This window comes from Cryptomeria japonica, chromosome 10 (genome assembly GCF_030272615.1).
Source record: "Cryptomeria japonica chromosome 10, Sugi_1.0, whole genome shotgun sequence".
Lineage (NCBI taxonomy): Eukaryota > Viridiplantae > Streptophyta > Pinopsida > Cupressales > Cupressaceae > Cryptomeria > Cryptomeria japonica.
This window is the reverse complement of record NC_081414.1, coordinates 843181002-843207094: the sequence shown is the minus strand read 5'-3', so window position 1 is coordinate 843207094 and position 26093 is coordinate 843181002. Positions and strand designations below refer to the sequence as shown.

Below are 26093 nucleotides of genomic sequence, written 5' to 3'. Positions count from 1 at the left end.
GTGTACTCGTGACTAGTTTACATAGTATATTTCAAAAAAAAATGTTTACCAATAAAAATTCTAATGGTGCTTGCATTAATAAGGTATATCTTACAAAAAAAATATTTAAAATAATTTGTGCTTATTCATAAAATGCCTTCCAGCTATATGTTGTAGACAGAAATTTATTAAGCAACTTCATATCTGGCAATCACTTGTAATACGAGCAAGATTCATTATATTTTACACACATGGACTGTATGACTTACCCAGTAGAAAGCTATTGGACTTGACTGTTTAATGGAATCGCTAATCTTTCTGGAATACCAACATTTGCTTTATATCATCATTTACAGTAGCAATGTGCCAACGAATGAACAATAGCTATTTAATGATCGTTGAATGTATAAATTTCTCAAATTGTTATCAACAAGAAATAGCTACATAGTGCAGCGTGCTATTATGGTACAAAACTGGTAGTTATGAATGCACGAAATTTTGCATTACAAGTGCCTCTGATTAACAACAATTGATTCATAATACTTCCTACGGAGATTTTGGCATCACCTGCTCAAAATCAAAATACTCAAACATCAAACGCCTGACCTCGCGTTTGCCATACACAGTGTATGCAAGACCGTGGAGAGCTTGTTGTACAGCAGTTGAAGCTATATTTCTAAGTTTCCTGTTTTCTTCATAGGCTTGTTTCCTTTGTTCACCATATATAATAGATTTGTGAAGTCCCTTCTCACGAAGATATCTTCCACACCATCTATTTAGAAGTAAACGACGATGTTTCTCTTGTATCCAATGCCCAGGTGCATCCAGGTGCTTCATAAGCAGTCTCTCAGCCATGGTAACATCCTACAGAACACTAACAAGATAAATCTTTTGCTACAAATAGTTCCCTGACAAATAATAAATCTACTAAACATCTAGGCCCTCTGATATATGCTAATTATTGGAATAGCAAGCACAAAAATTAAATAAAAATGGGGGAAAGACACAGCTGGCATAAGAAATCTTGAAACACAATACTACTTATACCAACAAGAAAATTACAATATAATATCTTTGTTTTTGATAGATCAAATTGGGCCTGTTATCTGCCTACATAACAAAGCACCTACAAACTAAATATTTCTATTTTTACCAGATAGCTGATCATTTAATGGCAAGTTTAATATCAAAACCTTTTCTTTAACATTGTTATTTAAAAAAGTAAGATGATGCAGTTTGGATGAACAAAAATGTCCTGTTCTCCAAAAATAACACTTGGATACGAGTCAATGTTTTTTTAACTCATCTGTATAGATGCACTGTTTACCTGATCAGCAATTTATATTATTGAAGAGATATCTCATGGGAATAGTTTTCTGGGCCTCATATCAATAGATCCTGAGTATAAGACATTAGAATTGCTGTAAGGAAAAAATTTATTTGACCCACCAATAAGGTATCTGTCCAAACCAACAAGGAATATACTGTTCACGGTGTGTCTTGACTCCCACTGTACTTTTCCTAAACATTTATTTTTAACCCAGTTAAAAACGATGACTTAGGAGGATGAGGGGAAAGTTTAAGGGTTCTTTCTAACCAGTTGGCTAAATATTAAAAAAAATAGATTTCTCAGTTAACAAATTTCACCAATATTTTTTGCCACATTTTTATATAAAATATGCTTAAAGTTACTGGATTCTTATTAGTATCAGACATCAGTTATAAATTCTCTGTTTTTTCCCCCTCAAATACTAGCATATTAAATCTCTATGTCAAGTATTTGTATTCGTAATATTTTTCCAGGCCTTAAAATTTCCCCTAGAAAGACCCAAGTATGGCTACAATGAACCATTCTGGTTCGTGAGGTTATGCCAGATAAACAAGAAATCTAAATGAATTCTCCGTCTGCTAGATTGCATAATGATGTATTGGGCAAGGGAAAGATACTCTTGGTGGAAAGCAAGAGATACATTACTTATGCCAATTGTTACCCAGAAAGATGAATCGAAACCAAATCTCAAAAAGGCTTTCCAAGCACAAATAAGAGAGTTGGGCATCTAAAATTGTTGGAAATATTAAATCATAGGGTGTTACTAAAATACATCATTAGAAATGTGTTTAGTGTTAATTATAAAATAAATGTTAGGTTGTATGTGATTGCTAGGGAGGTGGGAGGTTATTTAGAAAACTATTTACCAAGTGGATGTTCCTCTACGTAAGATCTATCCTGAATAATAATATACTTTTACTTCTATTGTTTCATCCCTCTGTTACAAATTCAATAAAAATAAAAGGAAAGCTGAATTGATCGCTGCCTTCATGTGAGCAGATTGCAGATGATAAAAGATGTCTGGCATATAGCATGCCACACTCGTCCACAATTAGTGAGGCCTAGGGCATCACCCGGGATGTAAGGGTTTGAGAGTGGGGGGGTAGGCAGCAGCAGCCCCCGGGAAAAAAAAACATGGGTCCTTTCTCAAGGTGGGTTTTCAGCTCATCACTTTATAGCCATCGGTTTGTAATGTTGTTTAGTCGTTTCCTGTAATGATGTAACTATAAATAATCAGCATGTGGACTTAGGGTTAAACTGTTAAAAGATTAGCAAGAAATAATGCTGTTTTCAATGGTTTTTTTCTAGAAGAGTTTGGTAAGGTAAATAATCGTGTTATTTTGTGAGTGTGCCATTATTTTCTTTCTATTGCATTCAAGATTCTGCTAGCATTGCTTCTTTTGTATTGGTTTTATCAGCATTGCTCGTCTTTTATTGGTTTATCAGTATTATTTCTCAAGGGACAGCTTATATTTGTGCAAAACATGACCATGAAGCAATGCTTCGAAAAAACTAGGTGCTGCAACATGGAGACCATGGAAGTAAACATCTGCCCATACCCAGATTCCCAATTACAGTCAGCTGTTTTCTAGGCCTGTTTTAGCATATCAGTACTGCCATTTTGTTTATGTCTGCAAAATAATCTACCCTTAATGACCAATGTCACTCAATAATGGTTACTATCAGATGTCCATCTCTTCTTAATTACCACTTTTGGTCAGCTTTCTCGAAGCCTGTTTTGGTATATCAGTTTTGCCTCTTTTGCTTATGTCTGCAGAATAATCTTCTCTTCAATGGGAGATCAGCAGAAAGAGCCTATTAGAATATGGATTCAGAGTCAATAGAAAACTTTCTGTATGTTATATTCAAAGCAGCTTATATCTAGCCAAAAGATGGCATAACATGTCCAAGTAGTTACCTGAATATTCTGCCCAACGTATTCAAAGCGTTCAAAGCAAAATCGAGGATGCTCAAACTTGTATTTTGATGGATGCAAGAAGCAGAGCTGCATACCAATCAAAGAAATTTCATCATTATAACTTGCCTGATATACAGAACAATGACACATAAAATAATGATGCTTAGGGGAAGAATAACTTGGAACAATAAAAACTCATACGTATAATAATGTTGGCCAAAATTCCTTGGGAGCAAATACTTTTAGCGAATAAGGAAAGCACTGACATTAAAAGAAAAAAAAATTGTGGCAAGGAAAACATCTACAAAATATTACATCTAATCAAATATCTATAGCCTTCTTTGAGTTTGCATGACCTTCAGTTGTATTTACAAAAGAGGAATATACACAAAGAAATACAATAACAAACAGGATAAAGAAATAGGAATATAGAATATATAGGGTACAATGGGGTGTAAAGGTAGGAAGGTATCCCTAAAAGTCAATCATTGATAACCAATGATTATAAGTTAGGTTCTCTACAGTGCCTAGAGCAAAAACAACCCATACACATATATAGCAGATACACAGCTTACTTGCCAATTACAAAGTTCACATAACTAAAGATTTTATTTTTGTGATGAGGAGAATTGAGCAGCACAATACCAAGAAAAGGACAATGAACCTTCCAACCTTTGGGATAATTGTGAAAACATTGAAAAGTGGGAATATAGAGTGAGACTTTACCCTCTTCAAAAAAACCTACTTCCAAATCATTTCATCTCTTTTTATGGCTTATAACTGAAGAGATCCATTGTTCCAATAGCCACTACAATGAAGACCCTTATATGGAAGAAGTTGGGTTTGGACCATCTTCTATTGAAACCCCCCCATACCCATATGGGTCTAGTTCAAGGCCAGTTCACCACTAGGTTCACCCAAGGTCTTGCCTAGGCACCTTGGGTTCCTGAGCAAGACCCTAGGCCAACCCAACGGCCACTTAAATTTTTTTTTCAAAAACATTTTATAAACAAAAAAGTACTAAATACCTAGTTTCACCCTTAAGTGATAGCATTGTGAAATTGGCGTGCACCATGAAGGTTTGCATGGTTTTAATTTAGGCTTGGTAGTGGGGGCTGGCCCTTGACTCCAATGGCATTGCCCCCAAACTCCCATAAGAGACACTACCCATCAACCATAGTGGGGGTGTTGCCCCCAACCCCTCATTAGTTATTGGGATCTCTTGTCACATAAGAAACTTGGTTACAATGTCGAGGTGACAAGGAATTGGAATCTAACTCTCAATGTGCTGACCTTTACATTATTGTTGCACGACTTGTCAAAAACCTATTTATATGAGACAACTTCTACATATGACATGGCTAGTGGAAGTGGCATTGTAACTCATTGCTCAAATGAAATTGAACCAAATGTTGACTTTGATGCTATTGATGAAAAGCAATATGAAGATTACTGAATACTGATTGTAACTTTCATTGTGTACTGAGAATTGACAAGTCACATTGAGAATTCAATATATTGTTTTCAGATGCATCCTGCCATCTCTGTTGTAACAAATTTATTGAGACTGCTTTCTGCATGGCACAACACCTAAATCCATAAATGATTGATAAAGAGACATCAAGGTTACAGACCTAGTACTTCCTCGTGCTCCTGTACATGCATATGCCACACAAGTACAAGCACAATTGCCTACAATACCAAAAGAATGACCACATATGCACATCTCCATTGATCATGTAAAAGTAATCTTATGTGGAACAATTGTGATGCAAGAAGCATCCATAATCACTAGCCAAACACATTCAATGAGGACCTATATAAATTCTGATGTAAACAAGGCTAGGGAGCCAAATTAATAACACCCAATCCTTATAGCCATATCCCATGCTCCCTCAATGGACCCAAATCAACATAGTCTACTTAGGCAAATAAATCTTTCGTAGGTCCCTAATAAGAATCTGTGACACTAGTGCCTCTACTTCTTGAATTAGGTTCTCTCTTCATTCAGTTTACTCAACTTCTCTTTAACACTTAACTTTGACTCATCCATCCAAAACCAAAAGGATGAGTATATGTATGATAAAAAATTCTATAGCTAATGAAAATGCTAATTTCAAGTCATGTGTATTGTCAGTTTTTGTTTCCATCCATAGAAAATTCTGGTAGTAATTAGTTTGATTGCGAATGGTCTTAGGTAAATGTTTTAATATCAAATTCTAAAATCCTACATGGTATCAAAGCCAAGTCGACTATTTAGCTAGTTCTTTTTCTCATTGTTGGGTTTACTCACTGTTGTATCATTTTCACACATCGCCCCATTGCAAATAGGAACCCTTTTTTTTTCTTTTTTCTCTTTTGCTTTTTGCTTAGGTGTTTTAGTTTAGCATCATCAAAGAGAGAACAAGGACGAAATTCCCAAACATGCAAATGAGGAATAGAAATGTGATCAAGGAAGGAGACAAATTCAGAAGAGTTAAGCAAAGTTAGATACTTGATCACTTAGATGATACAATTTGGGAATACGCCCCAACATCTTCATCACATTGAGCAACTAGATAATATTGAGTATCAAGAGATATGCCTCATCACAAACACTATGTGATGATCTACATTGTGTAAGCTGAAGTGGCATCCAATCATCATTCAACCAATCAAGGGATTCCAAGTCAACTTGTCCAAGTTCATTGAACCTGATTCATCCAAGGAAGGGGCTGGTGGCACATGGCACTACATCGAAGTTTGTTCAACATAACTAACCTCATTTCTTATTGGTGTGCATTGAAAAACGAACATGTGTCCAATATATTCTAATCATTTCATTGGTCGAACAGAGTTAGTTGTGACTAACCCTAATTAGGGTTTTATTGTTAAATCTCGGTCGTTGATCTTGAATCGATCGAAGCCATTGAATTGTAATGAGACCTCTATATAAGGCTCAAACCTTTCATTCGTAAAGGTTAATAGTTAGTAACTAATCAATAGATGATATTTAGAGCTAGAGTAGAGTAGGAGGAAAGGAGATTTTGCCAAGGCTTGTTGTAATAAACATACTATTTTCATTGAAGATATGGAGGATCTTGTGTGCTATTTCAACATGTTGCGTGGTCTCTACTTCTCATAGTTTAGTTTTCTTAGATAAATTGAAGATCTTATTGTTGATGAATGGTGAAGCCTAATGTTCATACCACTTGGAGTTTGTTGATTGCAAATTGCAGTGTGTGGTTAGACCGAACTTGATTAAAAGCTTAACGTCAATTACTATATGCTCATTGTTCATGACGTTGGTGTCCGTAGGTGATATGAAAATCATTCGCTCATCCCTAGGAGATTGCACCATCTTTGTGTAGTTGTTTCCTCATGGCGAAGCAAAGCTTGGTTTGGTTGCACCAAGTCGACGATCATTTCTTAAATTCTTAGGTTTAGATTAGATCTCTCTTAACCCTTTCCCTTTTTATCTTTTATTTTCCACATGAGATAGTTAGTTTCCACGTTCCAATTGTGATTCAAAACATAAGTCCCCTTGTGATTCCAGCAATATCACATCATACATCATCGAGTCTATCGAGAAATCGAAGTCGATTGTTTGCATTGTAAACCTTGGAGTTTCCTTGTTTGATCATATTCATTAGCATATGAGGTTTCTTTGTTTAAGAGGGGATAGAATACCTTGGTATTTTATTTTGTGTTTGAGGTGTCCTAAAAAACACATCAACACTCACAAAAGGTTTCATCTTTTGGGAATATATTTATGCAGGTTGTAATGTCCCCAACTCAAATCAAGATGACTAGCAGCAGTTTGGCTGTCCTTTCCTTGGATCTCCCAAGAGGAAGAGGAAGTAGCGCATCATTGGGTAAGAAATGAAGTCCTTGGCTTGTTCAAAATTGTAATCTTAAGTTGAGTGCACATCTTTTTATGCAACTTAAGTGAACTTAAGTTATTTTGAATATGTCACTTAAGTACATGAAAAGGGGACAATTAAGTCCCATGGCTAGGCATCACTTTAAGTTGCCTGAAAAGACATGCCCAACTTAAAATAACTTAAGTTCCCTTAAAATAACTTAAGTTCACTTAAGTTGCTTAAAAAGACATGCACTCGACTTAAAATTAGAATTTAGAACAAACCAAGGACTTCATCTCCCACCCAATGATGCTCTACAACATCTTCCTCTAGTGTAATCCAAGGAAAGGACAGCCAAACTGCTGCTAGTCGTCTTGATGTGAGTTGGGGACATTACACTTTAAGTTGCCTAAAAAGATGTGACCAACTTAAAATAACTTAAGTTCCCTTAATATAACTTAAGTTCACTTAAGTTGCATAAAAAGGCATGCACTCAACTTAAAATTAGAATTTAGAACAAGCCAAGGATTTGAGTTAGGGACATTACACTAAGTCTACTAATCAATCCAGTCACATTTCAGCATTGGCATGGGAAAAAATGATGATTTTCCAAAAATCTTCATCTTCCCTCCATTCCAACTATCAAGTGGGAATTTAGTGAATATAAAGCAAAAGGCTTCCTCCTTCCAAAAGAGATGCATTGTTCAATGCAAGAGGGCCTACTTTAGCACTTAATATGAGACTATTTTCTTTGAGCCTCACCTTTTATGAAATGGAGGCTTCTTGTTTACTTGCTATTAAACCGATTTCATAATTGATTCATACGTATATAGCAGAGTAATTCAAGAGAGTTTTCGTATGATATAACAACTGATTTCTTTATTCATTCAATGCTCTTATACAAAACTAGAATAAAGGAACAATTCCAACAACAAAACCCTTTTCTTGACTATAGAAAAGCTATATAAACTTGCCAATGAGGCATAATCATACCTGCCAACTAACTAAAAGAACAACATAATGAATATGTATTTTATGCCATCTACATCAGCCCCCTCAAAAGAAATGTCCAAATGTTTACTCTTCTATCCAGTAAAATTAGTACTTGAATTAATAACAAAAATAATAATACATACTAGACAAAAGAGTAAAGTATATCTTTATTCACATAAAGTTGTTAGTGATTACTGAAGTAGACCAGAAATGGTCAACCAAAAAACATACTACTTTCCCTGACTGTGCAAAGGTTATTTAAAAAATCCGATGGTTGCCACAAGAAGACTACTGTCTATCAACCAACTCTTATAACTACTCGAAAGCCAACAAACAATTAACACAGTCAAATATGACTATATTAACAAAATATAATAAGAGCATTGTATTCTAACTACACTTCTCTCTTTAGGGGGGGTACATTTTCCACATACATGCATAACCTAGCACTTGCTTTTCAAAACCAATTATTTTTCCTCCTATTGTGACCATTTCACACATAGCCCCATTGCGAATGGGGACCCTTGCTTTTTTGCTTTTTAGGGTTTGTTTTTTTTTGGTCTTTTAGGGTTTTGTTAGTTAGCCTTTGCATTTTGAGTGTCGCCCAGGGGATCACATGGATAAGCAAGTCCGGCTTGAGTGATGTCCTGATCCTGAAATTTTGGCTAAGTCTGAATGTCCTGATCCTGAAATTTGACTAAGTCTGGAAACTGAAAAACCTCCAAAAACTAGATTTTGCTATATAACTCCTGGAGGTCTGAAACCACTCTCAAACATCCTGAAAGTATATATGGAATATAACTTAAAGTATAAGTGTTTCTTCTTTCTTATACTTAAATGTTATATTCCATAAAAATTATCCTGATAGAGAGTTCAAAAATTCAAAAAGCGCTCCTGTCCTTCACTGAGGGTCCAGAGCGAAAAGCGCTCCTATCCCTCTCCAGGGATCCAAGGCGAAGCGCTCCTGTCCCTCACCAAGGGACCAGGGCGAAAAGGCTTAGTGGAGTCATTCCTGACCTTGTTTGGACAAATTGAGACATCAAAGGCATGATGGAGGACAAAATGAGCATGATATAGCATCCAGACTTGATCAAAGACAATGAAATGATGGAGTATTTGTCTAGAAAGGTAAAAGCGCTCCTGTCCCTCACCAAGCAACCAGAGCGATTTTCTTTATATACACATTTTTAGACCTTTCTTGGACTTGAACTCCTATTCATGGCGTGTAACAAGATGATATCTTCCTTAGCCAAGACATTTCATGGTGAAAAGTGAAGCATTTTGGCCTAGAAGACAAAATTCGCTCTTGTCCCTCACTGAAGGACCGGAGCTTGAATTTCAAATTTGCATTGTTCTTGCAGGATCAAGACAATTTTATGATTTGAAGAGACCAAGGAAAACATGATTTATCCATTGAATATAATTTGGAAGGCTAACAAAGGACGGATAAGCTTGGATTTGCAAAATCGCTCCTGTCCCTCTCCAAGGGACCAGGGCGAAAAACCTAATATCCAGTCCTTCTCTCCAAATTTGGACAAATCTAAGCCAAGGCACAAGTTTGGAATGATGTTTAAAATGCCTTGAGGTGGAATTGAGATGCGAGAGTTGCAAATTTTGACGACAACTGGCAAAAGTGCTCCCGTCCCTCACCAAGGGACCAGGGCGCAATTTCCGAATATGCCCATTTACCTAACATTTTGAAATGCTATTTTTGTTTCCAGGACTCAAGGAGGAGTGGGGAATGATGTTCTACGCCTTGAGGGTAATTTGAGGTTGATATGATCAAGAATTTGCGCAATGGACTCAAAAGTGCTCCTGTCCCTCACTGAAGGACCGGGGTGATTTTTATAAAATCAACAATTTCCCTCCGAGATTATGCTAAGGCAAAGTTGAGCAAGATTGGAAAGGTCTTCTAAATCATGATGAACAAAGGTTTGACTCCAAAAACTTGATGATCCTGGGCCAAATGCAAAAAGCGCTCCTGTCCCTCACTGAAGGACCAGGGCGAAAATCTCTAGAACATCAATTTTGCCTTGCAAAAAAAAAACGAGTTGAACATGCACTGAAGGGACGAAAGGGATCATTGCTAGCCCCACAACGTGAATTGGCAATTAAAAAATGAAGGATTGAGGACAAAAGTGAAAAGGCGCTCCTGTCCCTCTCCAAGGGACCAGAGCGAAGTTATTGGCATTCACTATTTTCTACTTGGGCGTTAATATCCTCCAAATCGCATTAGATGCCAAATTTGCCAACTTTGAAATATTTAAAAAATTAAATCAAATTCACATTAAATTAAAGGCATTTCAATTTAATAAATTAATTTTGTACCTTGAAATAATCAAAATAAACATCTTAGAGGTATTAAAATTAATTTAAATAATTAAAAATTAAAAGTTGAGCGCACAAGGCATTATTTTGCCTTTATTTGGCAAGTCGGCCTACTCCTTTTGAGGTTTTATTTATTATTTCACCTTTTATTTGCTAGGTCGGCCTCATGGGTAAGTGGAAGGTGAGCGCTCTATATATTGGGGGTGTTGTTTCACAATTCAAATCATTCAATCATCCTTTCAAGTGCGAAATTGGAGAGCAATTTGAGGAACGAAATCCAGAGAAGTGGAGCGAATTTCTACTAAGTATGGAGAAACTAAGGAGGGCGAAATTCATATTGAAGGCTATTGGAGAGGCAAATTTCTTGCTAGTTTGGAGGATAATTTCCAGATTTTTGAAGACATTTGAAGGCGAATTTCCAGATCTTGAAGAAGCTAGTGGAAGGTGGAGTTCTTTCCCAAGCTAAAGGAGGCGTAATTCATCCAAGGGAGGACTATAATCTAAGCTTGTCCATCAAAATCCGGTTTTCTTCCTTCATTTTCCAAGGTTTTGTAAGTTAAACAATCAAAGAGGAGGTATGAAGAATCATTTTTGAAGTTCTTATTCAAGACTTATTGTGATCCCATTGCAATTCTGTAAAATCTAAGTCTTGAAGACCCAAATTCCATTCATTATTAATTTGAAAATGTGTAATTCTTGATTTATCATGACTTTTTTTCAAATTAATATCTTAAGTTTTACCTTTGAAAGGTCTTAAATTTCATGCTTTAAGGTTTGATGCTCAAAAGACTAACTTTAATATTTTGTGTAGGCATCAAATGGAAATCCCGGAGTTGGAAAATCAAGCCAGATCAAGGACGATCAAGCATCGACAAGGATGACCTTCTTCGATCCAGCATCATCAGGATAGGGGCGACCTCCTCCAGTCTAGCATCGACAAGGAAGGCCTTCTTTGGACTAACGTCATCAAGGGCGACTTCTCCAATCCAGTATTACAAGGCGAGGTACATCATCATCTTGCACATCAAAGACACAAGAAGTCAGAGCAAGGGTTCGTTGAAGAAGCAGATAGTTCTAGAAGAGTTAATTAAAGCTAGCTTCTCAGCAACATCAAGTTGGCATCAACCAAGTGTCAAATGAGTTGGCATCCCAGTCATCACTCCTCCAGTCGGATTGATCCACCTCAGCATGTCCAAATTCAATGTACCTAACTCATGGGAGGTGGCACAAACTTCGATGTACCTACCCCGGCTATTCATTGGTGGAATTTTCCAGAGAGGACATGTGTCCAAGCAATACAATTATTTCATTGGTCAAGAATTAAATGTTATGTAATAGTTGTAACAAACCCTAATTAGGGTTTTCATTGTAAAATCTTGGCCATTGATCTCAAATTGATCTAAGCCATCGAATTGTATTGAGGGCACTATATAAGCCCCGGCTCTTCATTTGTAAAGAGATATAAAAGTAGTTGGAAGCAGTTAGAAAGGAGCTAGTGAATAGAGAGTAGTTAGAAGGTGATTAGAATAGCAATTAGAGTAGAGTAGAGAGAGAAGGCAAAGATTGTTGCCAAGATGTTGTTGTAAAAGACTTGTAACTTCATTGAAGAAATGGTGAAATTTATGGGTCGATTCGACAATTTGCATGGTCTCTATACTTCTCATATTTGATTTCATGTTATTAGATGAGTGGAAGAAATGTGCTTGATTGATGGTGAAATTCGCATATCCATACTACTAGCAGTTTGTTGATTGCAGACTTGCCTTGTGTAGTCAACTAGAATCATTCAGCTTAAGCTTAACTTCAATTGTCACTTCTTCATTGATATGCATCAGCTTGATGGTGTCTATGCCTGCAGTGATGATTTGAACATCATAAAGCTTTCCTTCGAAGATCGCACTAACCTTGTGGAGATGGTCCTGCGATGTCAAAACAAGATTTAGTTAGAGTTTCATCAAAGATCAATCATTGCTCCTACATTCTTAGTATCATAGTTAGATCCTTTTCTCGCCCTCGTCCTTTTTTCCTTTTTTCAAATCAAAGCTAGTAAGAGCCTGTGTTCCAGCAATATTCAAGGCAGATCAGACGTTCAATCATCAAATGTAAGTCCCCTTGTGATTCCAGCAAATCACATCATACCACAGAGAGCTTATCCACACGTAGAGATCCTACAACGAAGAACCTTGGAGTCATCCTGATTGATCCTTTTTCGCGATATCTTCAGCAATCAGAGGCTTTACTCAAGAGAGGATAAGATACCCTTGGGTATTTTATTCTGTGTTTGATAGTGTACAAAATACACGTCAACACCTCCCTATGTTACACTTAAGGAGGGGCATTGGTTCGAACACAACAAACTCTCATCAATGAGGGCATTGCACTTCAAGTCTCAAGCTCATACAAGGCATCCAAAGCAATGACACCATACATCCTAAGCAAAGAATACACCAAATGCAACATCAAGGCAAAGTGTAGCAATTAACATCAAGCACTTAAGGTAGAAATTTTCACAATCTTGAATTTCCTTCGGAAATCCAAGAATCATTGTCAATATAGCTAGATGAAAGCTCAAGAATGCAAGTGATCAAGATAAGAGATAGTTTCAGAAGAGTTAATCAAACTTAGAAGATCAATTTGAGCAAAGTCATCATCACATCAGGAGCTTGATAATGTTGAGTATCAAGAGATATGCCTCATTCATTCACACACTTGTGATGAGTTACAAAGAGCAAGTTGATATGGCACCCAATCATCATTTATCCAATCATATTATTTCAAGATAAGGCATTCAGATTCAATGAATCTAACTCATCCTACAAAGAAGATAACTATCACATGGGCACAAAGTTCGATATACCTGCCACTATCATTTATTGGTTGAATTTTCACAGAAGGACATGTGTACCATCAAATGTGATTGTATCATTGGTCAAGCATTAAATGCTTTGCAATAGGATTTCTATCTTTCGATCTTGGCCATTGATCTCAAATTGATTTGAGCCACTATTGTAATGAGAGCACTATATAAGGCCTTACTTCTTCATTTGTAAAGTGAATAGCAGTAGTTCGAGAATAGCGAATAGACAGAGTTCAAGAAAGTAGTAAAGTAGAAAATAATTAGAGTAGAGTAAGAAGAGAAGGCAAAGATTGTTGCCAAAAAATTGTTGCAAGAAGCATGTTAACTCCATTGAAGATATGGTGAAATTGATATGTTGATTCAACAATTTGCATGGTCTCTACTTCTCAATTTGTTTTCATGTTGTTAGATGAATGGAAGACTTTGTGCATGATCAATGGTGAAATTTGTATATCCATACTACTAACACCTTGTCAATGGTAAAGTGCCTTGCATGGTCAACTGGAATCATTCAACTAAAGCTTAACTTCAATTATCACTCCTTCATTGGTATGCATCAACTTGATGGTGTCTATGCTTGTGGTGATGATTTAAAAATCATAAAGCTATTCTTAGAAGATTGCACTAGCCTTGTGGAGATGTTCATTGCATGTCAAAGCAAGACTTAGTTGAATTTCATCAAAACATTTCCATTGCTCTAGCATTTCTAGAGTTGATTAGATCCCTCTAAACCCTTATCCTTTTTCCTTTTCTTTAAAACCAAGTGAAATCCCACAATCCAGCAATATTCGAGCATTCAGGTATTCAATGTAACTCCACCTTGTGATCCCAGCAATCTCACATCATATACAATTGAGTCTATCCAAGAGCACATCAAGATCGGACATTTGAGAACCTTGGAGTCGTCCCACTTGATCACATAGCTTAGCATATGGGAGTGTTTGTTCAACAAAGGATAGAATACTTAGTATTTTATTCTGTGTTGCATGGTGCATAAAAACACCATCAACAACTCTTAAGATTCTAATTTCTAATTTCCTCATTCTTAAAATTTGTATTCATAACTCTTAACTCTCTAATTTCAAAATTGAAAATCTTGATAGGTTGCTAGTTCATCATCATCCGAGAGGAATTGGAGCACATAATCCTTCATCCACTCAATAAAATGCAATAGACTACATTCCAAGAAGGCGGAGACTTGGTCTATGTGCATTCAAACTTGAGGCTCCTAACACACAAAGACAATACCTACAAACAAGGGGAGGCAAAGCATTGGGATGTTGAACCAGAGCATGTAGAGTCGGATGATTCAATTGCCCATCTTGATGCACTTGGAGTTGATGATGATGATGATGATGATGATGATGATGAGCTACCTAGTGATCATGGGGCTGCTCCTGAGGCTGAGATTGTTAGTACCACTACCAGTGGCACTGTTTGTGCTTCTAATTTGCCACGGGAGGATGATGATAATACGTTTGATGATTTTTGATAATATTTGATTAATGATGGCTGATTGTTAATGTTGGCATTATTATTTTTGAACTTAAACATTGATATGGTGGTGTCTTTTGGCATTTTGCTATGTTATTTGCCATTTGGACTAAAAGTCTACAACATTAATATATATGGTGGTGTATTTTGCTATTTATTTGCTGCTGCATATATATATATATATATATATATATATATTTTTTTTTTTATTTTTTTTTTTTTATTTTTTTTATATGTTTTTGTACAGACAAACCCAAAGCGAACCGGAATATTGAACCAGAATCCGACTCTGAACCGGGACCGGCAACTTAGGCATAACTCCAAACAAGCCAGGCTCTTCTCTTATGAACATTGAAAGATTCATATCCACATCACCAATTCAAAATGCACTCACTACCAACAATATGAAAAGTAGAATGTTTCATCAGCAATTGAAGATATGGCACGGTTATCACATTGCCATGACAGTAGTGGATTTTCTGGTGTAAATTGCCATTCATATCCAAGAAAAGTTGCATTCCAAAATATTACTCACTGCTCAGTCATGATTGCTCCATCTATCAGCTTGGAGGAATTAACAATCAAGTGTTTACCTTAGAAAGCATCAATAAACATAGCTATCTCAAATGGCATTAATAATTTAACTGATAATGCGTCATTGTTTGGTTCTGAATGGTGGTTGTTTGACTTTTCATGCTCTAAGTAATTGTAATGTCCCCTCTTTGAAATAGAATTTAATAATAAATAATAATAATGAAATTTTAATATTAAAAATTAAATTAAAATATAAAAGAATATAATTAAATATAATTAAGTTAATGAATGGTCAAAAGACATGGAAGGAAAAGTTGTGACTTCCTCAACAATGAGATATAAAAGGGAGAAGAGAACCTCATTTGAGAGGGGGATAATTTGGAAATGAGAAGTGCACATCTGATTTAAATAAGAAGTGCAAACCTGATTATGAAAGGTTATGTCCCTTTCAAAGGGCAGAAATAATGAATAGTTGCACTCTTTCAAAAGGTGCTAATGGTGAAAGGGTGTGTCTCTTACCAAAGGGCATGCATGAAAAAGAGGTGTGACCTCTCGCTCACATTGAGAGATATAAAGGAAAGGAATCAAAGCATCCAGCAACATCACCATGGATTGGATCAGATCAGAACTGTTATTAAGTTAAAGGCAGTAGCATCTTCGTTCTTGGTGTCATACGTAATTTCATATATATTCATAATACATAAAGGAAATTATAAAGATTGCCAGCAAGGATAGGAAAGAGGAAGAGCTCAGTGACAGGTACGTATATAAAGGGTTTCTGATTTAATATTGGAATATAAAAGCCAGTATTCTGTATATTAAAATCCTATATGTATATCATTAAATATAAACTGTTGTGTATGATCTTAATGAAATTACTAATTAGCAACATTAATACGATATAAAGCTGAATAAGCAAATAAAATATAATAATTCAAACAGCATTAAAATGATTACATGTAATATTACTGTTAGACATAGTACATATATACATATACATATGTTAATGAATCCAAGAATGAATAAGGCAATCAAATTCAGTTTGCACAGAATGTTATAATTCATATAGTGTTAATAATATTATTAACAGTGTGGTGATTGTAATGGAATAATGATAAATAGTGATCAATACTGATACAAAGTAGTAATAACAGAAAGCGTTGATGACAATCTAATATAAGGCACTAATGTAATATAATGGAATTGTAATAACTATGTGAAGTATAATTGATTATCATAATGAGCTGAATTGAATAACAAATATAGCTACATTAGAATATGACAAATGGTTCATTGCATATGAGGGACTCTCTCTTAAGTACACCACTCCATGGTGGATGCCTAAACCCTGCCACATGGGGCCAAGAGGGGTGTAGCATCTGCTGTTGGGCTTAAGAGAGAAGGTGGTTGTGACGAGGGGGAACGGCGATAGGATACCTCACTGGGTACACCACTCCATGATAGATGCTTAACACCTGCCACATGGAGCCAAGAGGGATGTAGCATCTGCTCTTGGGCCTAGGGTGGAGGATCTTGTTGTCACAAAAGCTCGCACCCTTGCTGAGCTATCAACTCAGCAACCTTGTGAAACATGGAAACAACCCCGAAGTGTGGGACCTTGCGCAAGGGGTTGAATCTCCAAAGAAGGCAGGCTTCCTTCTTCAAATAGGTGTAGGTGTCGAACCAACTCAACACTTCAAACTAACTCCTAAGCCTATCCTAACAAATTGCAGAGGTAAAGGGAAGAAAGAAATGCTTGAAATAAAAGGAGGTGATGCACCAAGAAAAGATTGTTCCTCTCCCCACCCGAAATGGCACAAGAAAACAACTGAAAAGCCCAAGAGATGCGCAACCTTCAATTGCATGAGTGACCCAAACGCATGTGTGGAGGTTAGAATTTTCTAAGTGTCAAGAGGGGAGAAGGATTCCCACAAAGTCACACTCAGAAAACAAGTTAACACAGCATACATGTGAAAGGAAACTACAAGCATACACTTATAATGGAGGTAACACATACACATCATACATAAGTTGAAGGAAGGCAAGAATGGAGATTTTCAATTAATCATAAGGCCAAAAGCCAATCATACAGTTGCAGAAATGCAAAAATAATTACAAGTCTTCAAGAGAAGAGAAGAGCATAAGAAAGTTCAAGGCAGCAGAGAGAGAACCCTTTACAATGAGGCTTAACAGCCTTTATATAGAAAAATAAGTTTCAATGGTGATCATGACCCATGCATGTCAGTCTGGAAGTGCAAGGAAGTGCATGCACTTGACTTGTACATACAAACAACCTAGCCATACCTCCAAAGGCAATTCTAAGGAAGATAGATTGACTGACCTTCCAAAGTCAAACATGACATAAGTCACCCAGCATGGCCCCCGTACCTCCCTTGATGGAAATCCTACCAAAACATTTAATACACCCTTGTGGCTCCACAAAAAGTCACCAAACTGTCAGAGCATTAAAGGCCTTGAGTGTCGATCACGCCAATCGGAAGGAAGCTCGGACTCCCGAAGTGAGGAAGACAAGGGAAGGAGCAAGGAACTTCGGAACCTCGGGGTTCCAAGGTTCCGGAGTTCCGGAGAACTTCAAAAGGCTAAGGAAAGAACTTCGAAACCTTGGGGTTCCGGAGTTTCGGGATAGAGAGGAGAAGAGAAGAAAAGGAACTAGAGAGAGAAGGCAAAAGGGGAAGGAACTTCGGAACCTTGGGGTTCCGGAGTTCCGAGGAAAAGAAGGAAGAAGGGCTAGGAGGGAACTTCGGAACCTCAAGGTTCCGAGGAAAAGAAGGAAGAAGGGCTAGGAGGGAATTTTGAAACCTCGGGGTTCCGAAGTTCCGGGAAAGGCAAGGGAAGGGAACTTCGGAACCTCGGGGTTCCGGAGTTCCGGATAGAGAGGGAAAGGGCTAAAGAGAGAAGGGGAACTTTGGAGCCTCGAGGTTCCGGAGTTCCAAAGAGGGATGGAGAAAAAGGGACAAGGAACCTCGGAACCTCGAGGTTCCGGAGTTCCGGGGAAAAGAGAGAAAGGCTAAGGAGAGGAGGGGCTAAGCTAGGGAAAGAACTTCAGAACCTCGAGGTTCCGAAGTTCCGGAGAAAAGCTAAGGGAAGGAAGGGAACTTCGGAACCTCGGGGTTCCGGAGTTCCGGAAAAAGCTAAGGGAAGGAAGGGAACTTCGGAACCTCGGGGTTTCGGAGTTCCGGAGAAGGAAAGAAAGCGGTTAAGGCAAAGAACTTCAGAACCTCGGGGTTTCGGAGTTCTGGGGAAGAAAAAAGGGGGCCTAGGAACTTCCGACAAGGCAACACTTCAAACCATGACTGTTTTTCTCCTTGATCAACTGGGGCAGTGCTGGTCCATGGAACATATCTCTGATCAGTTCTTACTGATGGACCAAAAGTGTCATAAAATGACAACAGTTTTCTTGGACACCCTATCTAGCTAGCCTACCCTGGTGCACTAAGAATTGGATAATTAAGAATGGCAACTAACCTACAATCTGATTTTATCTAACAAATATAATACTAACGGTAATTAATACATTAAAGAATTGCATCACTCAATCTGATTCATTAGTATATGTTTCAGTTTATAAGTATTACTTCATAGTGTTCTCTAATTTTGTGTTGCAAGAAAACAATATACAAAGGTACTCCCATAAACTTAATTACCTATTTTAGATTTGGAAAAATTTAGGTTAATTTAAAGTATAACTAATTAGGGGACATTACAGTAATAAACATGTATACAAGTTTGAGACAGTGCACTGAAATAAATCAGCCCAAATCCAAAGAACATCATCTCACCCAGCCTCCATACAGAAAAGCCCCTTGGCAGTAGTTAACCTATTCCCCAACTGTTGCAAAGGGTGTAGCTATTAAATTACGAAGCTGTGGAATGCTAGGTTCATTGCTTTCAACTTTCAAGAGAAAGAGACCATTTAATTGAGCTTGGAGAGGCATATTCTAATATTCTCCCTTGATATGGTAGTGTAGCACTTGTTGAGAATTCATATGTCTCTTCCAAACTTTGTTTTAGAATTGAATTGGCATGAAGGCTGGGCTTTGAATTTTTTTCTTATCTCTTTCAACCCTGTTTTTCAAAAAGCAGAGTACAGTTATTTTTTTGAGTTTATTCTCAACATGTTCTATAATTACAGCAAACTTAAAATATTCCATGCATTCATCACTTTAATAATGGAGTAAAAGTCCATGAACTAATCTCTGAGGGATTACTTATGACATTGAGGCATTTACTTCTCCCAATAACCATTGTCTCATGAAAATAGTTTGGAATTACTTTTTAAATGTTTATGTTAAGTTTTAAGGTGATCTTTTCATTGCTTTTAGCTGCTGAATTATTGAATATCTAATCTTCTCAGAAATTTTATGCAGAAATTTAAACTTTAATAAGATGGATAGTTTAATTCTTGTTTGCTGAAAGACTTGAGAATACACTTGTTGCTCTAGTATTCATTCTGCTGCCTGCTACAGTAGTTCACCTTCCATTACTATGATCACAAACATTAAATAGAAGATGACCAGGCATGTGAGAGAAGTTGAGAGAACATATGATACCTGAAGTGCAAGTCCTAATTCAATGTTTCTGGCCTCAGTTGCCTCGGGGATTGTGTCCAACATTGGCAAAGGATACCCTAATGCTTGCAAAATATGTGGCAGGGAATCTACATCCCAAATATTTCCTCGAAATTTATGAATTCCAGGAGGTACACATGCTCTATGAAGCCTTGGATGTGCAAAGAGTGCATCTGCAGGACGCTGTTTGGCACTAAACAAAGCATTAAATATAAAAGTCATCTTAATAAACCTACAAGTAAGCAATCGATTGCCATTTAAATACAATATAATTGTCTAAAGAGGTTCCAAAAATTTATCCTTTATCCAAAGGTAAAAACTTCACTTTTCTTACCTTGTAAGCAACAATTTCTTGCCAAGTTAAGTTCTTCCCTTCATACTCCGAAGAAACATAATCAATATCTTCCAGCTGTCGCCTGGCTTTTGGCTGACAATCTTCAGCGTCTGGGTCCATTCCAAATACTTCAAAAAGAACACGATATATTTCAGTTGTCCCAAAACATAGGTAGATTGCTGCCATGAGTGCAAAGAATACTTGCCTGTGAAGATTGGCATGGAAAGCATTAAAAATTAGAGGTTAGATAGATCATGGAAGAAAATGAACTTCTGGTTCTTACAAATGTGACTAGAATCACACATTCCTAATAATTATAAATTCCTGATCATTTAGCACAAGAAAATAACAAATTGCAAGCAAGAAGAAGCTGATCCAAAAGTATTTCCTTTTCACCCTCATAATTTAAAGTTTTTCTTGACTTCTATCCAAAGAAAATAAAGGCACCAATCAAGGTGGCTTTCTCATTAACTTCTACATGATCCAAGATGTATGATTGTAAGAAATATTTGAGGGTTCCACTAACCTTCCATTTGTGCTCTTGTACCAAATGAGAAAAATGCTTCTGCATTTCAGAGGTATAGACCCATTTCTTTATGCCACTTTTATGGTCAACCGAGTTAAAAAAATATTCTGAAGCTCATCTTTGACAAATATGGAGAACTTTTTGACAAAGATAAGCCCTTCCAACTAAGTTTGACATCCTTGTCCAAGATGTGTGATTGTAAGAAAGATTTGAGGGTTCCATTAACCTGCCATTTGTGCTCTTGTACCAAATGAGAAAAATGCATCTGCCTTTCAGAGGTATAGAACCATTTCTTTATGCCACTATTATGGCCAATCGAGCTAAAAAAATATTATGAAGCTAATTTCTGACAAAAATGAAGAATTTTTTGGCAAAGATAAACCTTTGCAACTAAGTTTGGTATCCTTGTTCAAGAGAGTTTGGATAGGAACAGATTGAGCAAAAGGAAATTACAACAACTAAGCTTGACATTACTAGCACTTTCAACAGTCTCGCCATATTTTTCATCTCCAAGATTTTTAGGGAATTTAGAAAATGTGAGGATTTGATTGATTGGGTTTAGGCTTCCGTTGATAGGCCTTTGATATCTGCCTTAATTAATGGCAGGCCTACTGATTAATGATAGCTGAAGAACTTTTATATTATTACATGCAAACCACAGTTCATCCCGGTAAGTACCTTTCAAATTTTGATAATTCCTTTTTCCAGCATCTGTATGCTATTAAGTATGGACCGTGGAAGCCTTAAAGCTGTTAGACGAGAGATATTTCAGCTGAATTATTTTAGGGGGCAAAATGTTGCAGCAAGCATCATCCATAGCCCTGTGGATATATTTCCTCTTTTTCTTAGGTCGTTGTTAAAAAAAAGAAAACTACACACGCATACAATCATTTGAAGACTTGCAAACTAGTATTAGATATAAGATTACTTTAAAATTTATATAGAATTCAACTTACTTGACAATTGGTTCACGCTCATGCCTCTTCAATTTTGTTATGTCATCATAAGGAAAGACCAAATTGTCCAGACAAACAACCTTGATCCAATATGGCAACACTCTCTTGTTTGTCAAACCAAATACCCTCTCTCTGAGACAAGCAGGAGGCTCCCTCGGGTACCTCTGCAGGAAGAACTCTGCCAATGCAAAGCTCACAACAAACTCGCCTAAAAATGCAAGTCTAGAGTGCCCAATTCTGACATACCTGGCCTTCTTGGACCTCTCACTCTCCTCATGCTGGAATGCAAGATATAATAGTGTATCAAAATGTGCAGCAGGGCTATTCTGATCAATGTTGTTCAGGACCTCCAGTGGGTAACCAAGTGCCTGCTTGGCCTCCAGCAGATTGTCTTCCATCCAGGCCCTATCAAGGTCACCTAAATTCTTTGCGGGCAAGCATGAACTCAGCAGAGGAAACGATTTCAGTGATAACTGGGGGCTCTGGAGAAACCTCTCTGCTAGCTTTCTGTCATCCATGGGGGTCTTCAAAATGTATGTTTTGGGTGGCAGTTTGTACTTTTGCCTTGGACTTCTTTCTCTGGTTTTCATGTCTGCTAGTTCTCTCAGGAGCCGTTGAGGGCTATTACTGGGGCTGCTGCTTTCTGTGTCGGATGGAATCCTTGTGACTGCATAAATCTTGAGCCTGGGAAATACCCATCTGATTTTTGATGTTCCTTTCACTTCCCAGTTTGAGAAAATTGAGTTAGAATGTGAGACTGATAGGCTTGAAGGGTGCCCGTATGAATTTCTGAAATGGTGAGCAAATAGAAATGAGTGTAAAGTGTCCATGGACGAGGAACCACAATGCTGCTGCAAAGGGGTGGATGATGTCAATGCCATCTGCGTGACTACAAGGATAGATTAAAATCAATAGTGCTTCTCTTCTTCATAACAAACCTATCTTGCCCGTGTAAAGTCTTATTAACCAGTCATATCCTAGATATTGAAGGCATAAAATCCCTCTTGTCAAAATTATGTTATCTAGTAAACCATTTTCCAGATTTATATTGGCTTGGTGACCTGTATTTAACTCTGATCGTGTGAGCGTTTAGACTAGCATAATGAGATATAGTTAGTGACATTCTATCCGAAGAAGTGATGATTTTTTTCATGTTAAATTTCGTCATGCCACTATGAAGTGAACTAATACTAATGTAGGCTAATTAATAATAAATACATAAATCAATCTATCTTGATTAATAGAGGGATAAACAAGTGCCACATGGTGAGTATTTGTTGTTATATTGTTGTAATAAAATTATTTGTTATAAATTTAGGGTATATAAAGTAATTATATTTATAAAAAGAGGGAGGATGCCCCGTCACCTTTCTCGGATTTCGATCCAGTCTGTTGGCGTTCACTTGTGAGGTCATTGTGGTGTCTTATTGGGCGATGCGTGTCCTCTTCCCCATGCGGTTTTTTAATCTTGAAGGGATTGATTTTCTTTTTCGCTTTGTCTTTGTCTTTGTCGTGCTCGGTTCTCTTCTTTATTTTTCCTCTTCCTTCGGCATGCTTGTTTTCTTTTGTGCCAATTTGCCTATGGACTTGGGTTTCGTTTGTGCCCTTTCATTGAGGACGCTTGTGTGAGATTGATGGGTAGTCTGAGTAATGAAGATCCCTCTCGAAGGAATGATGAGAATGGCATCATTAATAATGAAGGAGGTTTGGGAAACGAGGCCGCCATTCCGCAGAAGGAAGAGCAGGAAAAACTCTCTTACAAGGCAATGGTTTTAGAGCATTCGGCCACCATTTGTCCACCTTCTGCATGTTTTAATGGATCATTTTGTAGGCCCAAGCGCATGGACACAGAGACCACCTCGAGAGGAACCGCAACCAATGGAGATAGACTTGAACTCGGGGATGATAGAGCGGTGGATGACCTCGGAGGAAGAGGAAATGGTAAGTCTCGTCCTCTCGGGTTGAAAACCCTCTCCCTGTCGCCTAATGAGGATATGGTTAAGGTTATTAGGGCCGAACAATCTCGGTTAAGAAATATTGCAGTTTTTTTTGTATGATTCGATAGAGATTCGTTGCCTTCGAGGAAGTTTATTGATGATTGGATTGCTAATGTGTAGGGTAAAAATTAGGAATTCATGTTAATTTCTACAGAATGATTCAGAAGGGCTTGTTTGTAATTTTCTTTAAGTCTCATAATATGCAAGATAGAGTTTTTTTAAAAAACTTTTGGAATGTTCGGCGCTCTCTGTTTAGGGCTTTTCCTTGGTCCCCCAAAGGGAATGCAGAGCAGGTTATTACTCGTTCATCCCCCAATTGGGTTGAAATTGAAAACTTGCAGCCTGAATTTTGGCCTTTCATCTCTCAGATTTTTGAAGCCCCTGGGCTCCGTTCTGCAAGTCGAAGGTTCGAGAACTACCCTCCCCCATTTGAATGCTCGAGCACTCGTTGCTCTTGACCCTGAGATAGTGTTTCCCGACATCATCTCTCTAGAATTTGAAGGGGAAAACTATGCTTGGGAAGTGTCCTTGTTGGGTAATTTGGGGGCATGTTTTTTTGTAAAAATAATGGACATATAAGAAAAGATTGCCCTTCTCTGAAGAAATCTCATAATGCTAATTTTAATGTTGATAATAGTAATAAGTCGAGGAGTGATAATAGCATAATGCCAAAAGTTGTTTCCTCCTCGAAAGAGGGGGTCTCTGTACCCATGGATACTCGTTCCAATATAGGCCAAGAGACTGTTAAATCTGGCCTAGAATGCTCTACTGGTGATAGTAATGGAAATAAATTTGTTAGTCTTTCAAATCCTCTGTTTGAGGATGAATATGAGGTTGTTCAAGCCCCCTACATTAATGATCCCTCCAAGAACCTTGGTGGGTGTCAATCAGTACATTTTGATCCTCCTTTCACTGGTCTAGGAAGGGTTGTGAATCCCTCTCTCCAACCTAGGTTAAATGCCCAACAGATTGCTCTTGCAAGTATTAAGGGGAAGGTTGATCTTTTAAGAAATGCCACCCTGGTCCCATCTGACTTGAGGGTGAGTAATCCCTTACCTGGTATCATGAACTTCGTGGTTGATGGTTCTGTTGATAGGCAGATTGTACCATTTGGCTCAAATGGCTGAATAGTAGTAATGATGAGCAATTCATTGAAGTGGTTAGTAAAAATTTGAGAAAGAAAAGAAAAACGGCTGATAGACAATCTCTCTCCAATGATAATAGCAAGAAAGTTAATGAGGTTCATGAATGCTTTAATAGATTGTACAAGAATCAGAAACCCTCCTCCAAATAAGTTATTATGATGATGCACGTACATAGCTAGAATGTTAGGGGCCTGGAAATGTCTGATAGAAAATATGTTGTCAGAAAATGGTGTAATAGCATCAAGGAAAAAGACATTATATGTCTCCAAGAGATCAAGGTGGTGGGGTTTCAAGCCTATACTATGTTGAGATTTCTATGGGATCGGGCCATAGGGTTTCATTCCAATCATGAGAGGGGTAAAGGTGGCACTGCCATTATAGTTGGCCCCAAGTGGGGCTGATAAGATCATTGCTAATGGTGTCTCTCCCTATCAAAGAGACTTGTGGGTTACCTTTAAGGAGAAAGATTGTGTTTTTGGTATTTGCAACATCTATGCTGCTAATGACTACAGAGACAGAGCTAGACTTTGGGACTGGCTAACAACCGGATTACCAAATGCACACTGGAATTTTGTGGGAGATTTTAACATGATTGAACATGGTGATGACAAAAGTGGTGGTATTAAACATTGTTGGAAGGGGAATGAACAATTTTTTTGGTCCAAGTTCAAAAGAAGATTTAACTTGATTGATCCCATGGAGAGGAGGAAAGGCTCTTTTTGTGGTATTTGGTTCACATGGTGAAACAACCAATGTGGTAAACAGAGACTGTATTGCAGATTGGATAGATGTTATGTAGATGCTTCTTTCTTATCCTTCCTCCCTCAGAGGGGGCAAGCCCCCATCTATGTATCCCCTGCTAGCATCTCAGATCACTCTCCTATATCCTTCACTATTGAGTTGGACCTTGATCCTTCCTTTGTGGTTAGACCTAAAAGAGGAATTGGCTTCAAATTGAATGTCTCCTTGCTAAATGATGAGGACAACGCATAAGCTATTTTGATGGTCTCTCAGCGGACTAAATGTTGTTCACCCCATCTCAAACCAAGGGAACAGTGGGAGAAACTTACTACATCCTGGAAAAAAATGTTTCAGATAATTGGAAAGAAGAGTGCTATGGACGGGTCTAAGGAGGAATCCTTTCTTCAAACCAGTCTTAATGAGATTGAATAGGATTTGTAGAATAAGGGGAATGATCTTAGGTTGGAAGGAGAGTTGTCCTCAGTGAAGAACCTTTTAAGGAAACTGCAGAATTTTAAGATTAAAGGGCA

General features: G+C 37.5%; 1 protein-coding gene across 1 annotated transcript; it reads right to left on the bottom strand.

Moving 5' to 3' along the window:
* Window positions 1-292: 292 nt before the first annotated feature.
* Window positions 293-22714, bottom strand: LOC131054438 (ribonuclease III domain-containing protein RNC1, chloroplastic). Its single transcript, XM_057988952.2, has 5 exons — window positions 21681-22714; window positions 20199-20403; window positions 19847-20047; window positions 3228-3314; window positions 293-843 (listed from the first exon to the last, which is right to left on the bottom strand). Exons 1-5 carry the CDS (start codon window positions 22559-22561, stop codon window positions 526-528), a joined length of 1692 nt encoding a protein of 563 aa, XP_057844935.2. The 5' UTR covers window positions 22562-22714; the 3' UTR covers window positions 293-525.
* Between the last annotated feature and the right edge of the window lie 3379 nt (window positions 22715-26093).